At 45.1% G+C, this 3,391-nt stretch overlaps 1 protein-coding gene across 1 annotated transcript; it reads right to left on the minus strand.

Annotated features, from left to right (window-relative positions):
- Window positions 1-1,101: 1,101 nt before the first annotated feature.
- On the minus strand, window positions 1,102-1,488 carry LOC115846498 (sororin-like). The gene has a single exon (XM_030845251.3). The coding sequence runs from the start codon at window positions 1,447-1,449 to the stop codon at window positions 1,102-1,104; it is 348 nt and encodes a 115-aa protein (XP_030701111.3). The 5' UTR covers window positions 1,450-1,488.
- Window positions 1,489-3,391: the final 1,903 nt, after the last annotated feature.

Genomic DNA, 3,391 nt, shown 5'->3' on the forward strand with positions numbered 1-3,391 from the left:
CTCCCCCTAGTTCAACTCCTAGCACCTACCTCAGGCAGTGTCCTCCTGTGAGAGGACGCTAAGGAAGCTGAAAGTTAAAACTGTTATCAACCCTGGCCCCTTTCTGGCACGTGAGAAAAGCTTCCTAGAACTTTACGAAATGCTAATGTCACCAGGACCATTCAACCCCTAAGTTCTTCTTCTAGAGCTAAGTAGACGCTGTACACTTTGTTTTGTAAAAAACAGGTATGAGTGATAAGAGGGGGGGCCTCCTGCCATGGGCCCCTTCCTGCCCTCTGCAGTTATCCGTCCATATGCCCTGAGCCTCAGGTTCTGGGGGGTCTGGAGACACCTTCCCTCCCCAAGCGGCCACTGCTCCATCAACCTGCATTTAACCGAACATCTCAGCAACAGCACACAGAACTATAAAACACAGCTTCTGTGCAGCAGACATTTATAGTCTGAGACCCAACCAAGGCTTCCCTCCCTCCTTCAAAACTTAAGACTATAGGCTGAATATTCTGCTTCTTCCTCACGGACAGAATTGTCTCCAATCCATGGCGACAGTCCTCCCGGACCATCTACAGAATCTAAGAGGAAACCCAAGCCTCGTTACCTAGATGCACTCATGGCTGGGAACCAAGCCTCAGCAGAGGCAACTCAGTAGAGAAAGCCCGAGGCTGGCTGTGGCCCTCGGCATCCAGCTCTGGTGGGGCTGCTGCAGAGCAGCCACATTTCCCCACAAGAGCAGAGGTGCTCTCTCTCACCCCCAGCCCCCAGCCCTTTAACCTCTTCTGGCTGGGCCAGTGATTCCTACTCCCTAGTCTGAGGCCCGACTGGAAACAGGCTGGGATACTCTGGGACATAGTGGGGAAAGGATGGTAGGTGACTGACTACAGGCAGGACACCAGTGCGGGGCTGGGCCAGGCGGGCCCTGTTTCCTCAAGCTGAAACGGCCGCTGCCGCTGTGCCAGCCCTCAGAGGACAGGCCTCATGTGCAGCAACAGCGCGTGCACAGGTAACGAGACCAGGGGAGGGGACCCCAAGTGTCTTCTCCACAGGGAGAGGGGACTATGTACAGGGGGAAGAGGGGAGTCTGGCCAGGGACAGCCCCACTTCATCTCATTCAACCAGGAGATCAAACTGCTCAGCAGCTTCAAACTCAGCATTCATGGCCGCGGCCCACTCATCCAGCTCCGATTTCAAGATCTCCGGCACCTTCCTCTTCTTTCGTTTCTCTTTCACGGCCGGGGGAGAGATTCCAGGGAGAGTTGTGTCTGGGGCCCAGGGCTTCACAGGGACCCTGGGGACCTCAGTTAGCTTTGAACCCACCACGGGCGAGACTCCAGCCAAGTCTTCTGTGGCCAGCAGCCCCTCAAAGCCAGAGCAGGACCAGCGACCTGGGGTGGAGGTGGAGGCCGAGCCAGGAGTCTCCAGGCGGCTGTAGGATCGCCTGACTTTCTTGGACATTTCCAAGTCTCTGGCGTCCAGGTCTCCTTCCCTGGAGTCGGACTCAACATTCAGGGAGCACAGCGCAGGAGTGGAGGCGGAGGTGACAGGGAGTGTCCTTCAATCTTAATTCTACCAAATCTAAAGAGATTAGTAAAAGGTTTGGAAAGTGCACCTTTGGAAAAGGTTTGGAGGCCCCTGGGATTTCATCCAGTTTCAAGAGTTTGAGATAGATGTGTAACATTCTCTGAACTTAAGCCTCCCCTATCATCTCACTGTTTGCTTGTTTTCCTCAGAGCACTACTCCTCTAGTCTCTCATTCTTCAGTCTTGTTTGCCTCCATCAATGGTGAGAATTCAGGTTATGTCTCTCTTATTTAAAATGAGGTACAAGATTATTCAGTAAATATTCATTGTGAAACGTGCCTGCAAGAACCTAGTCCATTAGAACCCCTTGCTAATGCCCCATAGCAAGTGTCTTACTGTCCTAGTTATCTTGATCCGAATATACAAGGGCAGTGCTTTTGCCATTTTGGTAGATGTACAAGGGTGAATTTAACCCGCATATTCCAGCTCCAGTGAAGATCTTCCCATAAAGAAGGATATGCTTCAGTGTTTCCAAAATCTACAGGACTCCAAATCCCCAAATTTCAAAATACTAGTATAATATATAACATAACAAAATACTAGTACCTTATATAAAATTATATATATATGACTTTAAGAAGAAAAATAAATAATTTTCTATCTCACGAAGCATTCACAAAGACTTCTTTAATTTAGTGGCCTCCATACAGCTAAAATTTTTCATCTAGGGCCAAGTGGTCTCCTCTTTCAGTTACAAAGTATCTTTTACATATTGGATGTATCCTATGAAACATAATATTCCAAGTCTGATGAACTCCAGTCATAATAATTTCCTTGCAAGAGGGGATGGTAAGAGTGAATAATGTGGTTTTAGCTCATTTCAATGATTATGATACACTTATGTGCAATGAGATTTTGCAAAGTATGTACAAAATCCCAGACGAGAGCACTCCCAGATAGAACTCAAATAGAATCAGGTCCAGCTTCACAGCCATCTGACTCTAGACACCTTGACCCAATATGTATGTCTAATCTAAATTTTCTTAATGGAAGTTGTGTATGAGTTTCCCATAATGCTTCACAAAAAATTTTTCCTAAAACTACTGGTTAAGCATTCTTTCTTCTTCCTAAATTTCCACACTCATCGAAGTTGCTAAGACAAACAACACAACCTCTTTACCTTAGAATCTACTCTTCAGTGCTCTCCACTGAATTTGTTCACCATCAGACTGCTTTTTATTTATTCCTCCATTATCCGCTATCTCGCAGAGGCGTGTCCAGAATTTATGCCTCTGCTCATCAAGCATGTAATACCATGTGGAATGAATATTTGTGGAGGGACGCAAGGGAAGGTTCCTACACTCACTTTATCAGTTTCTCTTATAATTAATACCATGAAAAAATTGGTGAATAGAATTCTCCACTTTGTTGTACAAGTTAGAGACAAAGATTTTTGTTAAACTATTTTTCTTGTGTTTCTCAAATTATATCACATAGCATTTTTATTTCATTCATTCACAGTATTTTTACAGAGCTTCTGCAATGTGCATACCTCAATGCTAGTCACTGAAGAAGATAGATAAAGTGAAAGATGTGATTGTGGTCTGCATCTTTCAGGCACATATTGCTGAGGTGAAGAAATAATGCTGTCTTGAGTAAGGGCAACTTGAAACTGGTAGTTCAGAGTATGAATGTGACATAAAATCAAGAAACAGTTTGCTATTATAGTGTACACTTAGGAAGTTTTCTATTTGGCTGGCACCTTAATGCCCTAAACTGTGCAAATTATTATTATGCATTGAATTTCATTTCCAAATATAGAATGGAGGAACAGTCTACTATGCATGGAAGTTAAAGACACAAGGTTATGTTTTTTC

Source organism: Globicephala melas, chromosome X (assembly GCF_963455315.2).
Source record: "Globicephala melas chromosome X, mGloMel1.2, whole genome shotgun sequence".
In the NCBI taxonomy this organism is placed as follows: Eukaryota; Metazoa; Chordata; class Mammalia; order Artiodactyla; family Delphinidae; genus Globicephala; species Globicephala melas.

Bases quoted from the DNA above. Each gene is read 5' to 3' on its own strand.
- LOC115846498 (XM_030845251.3), bottom strand. From the start codon at position 1,449: ATGTCCAAGAAAGTCAGGCGATCCTACAGCCGCCTGGAGACTCCTGGC.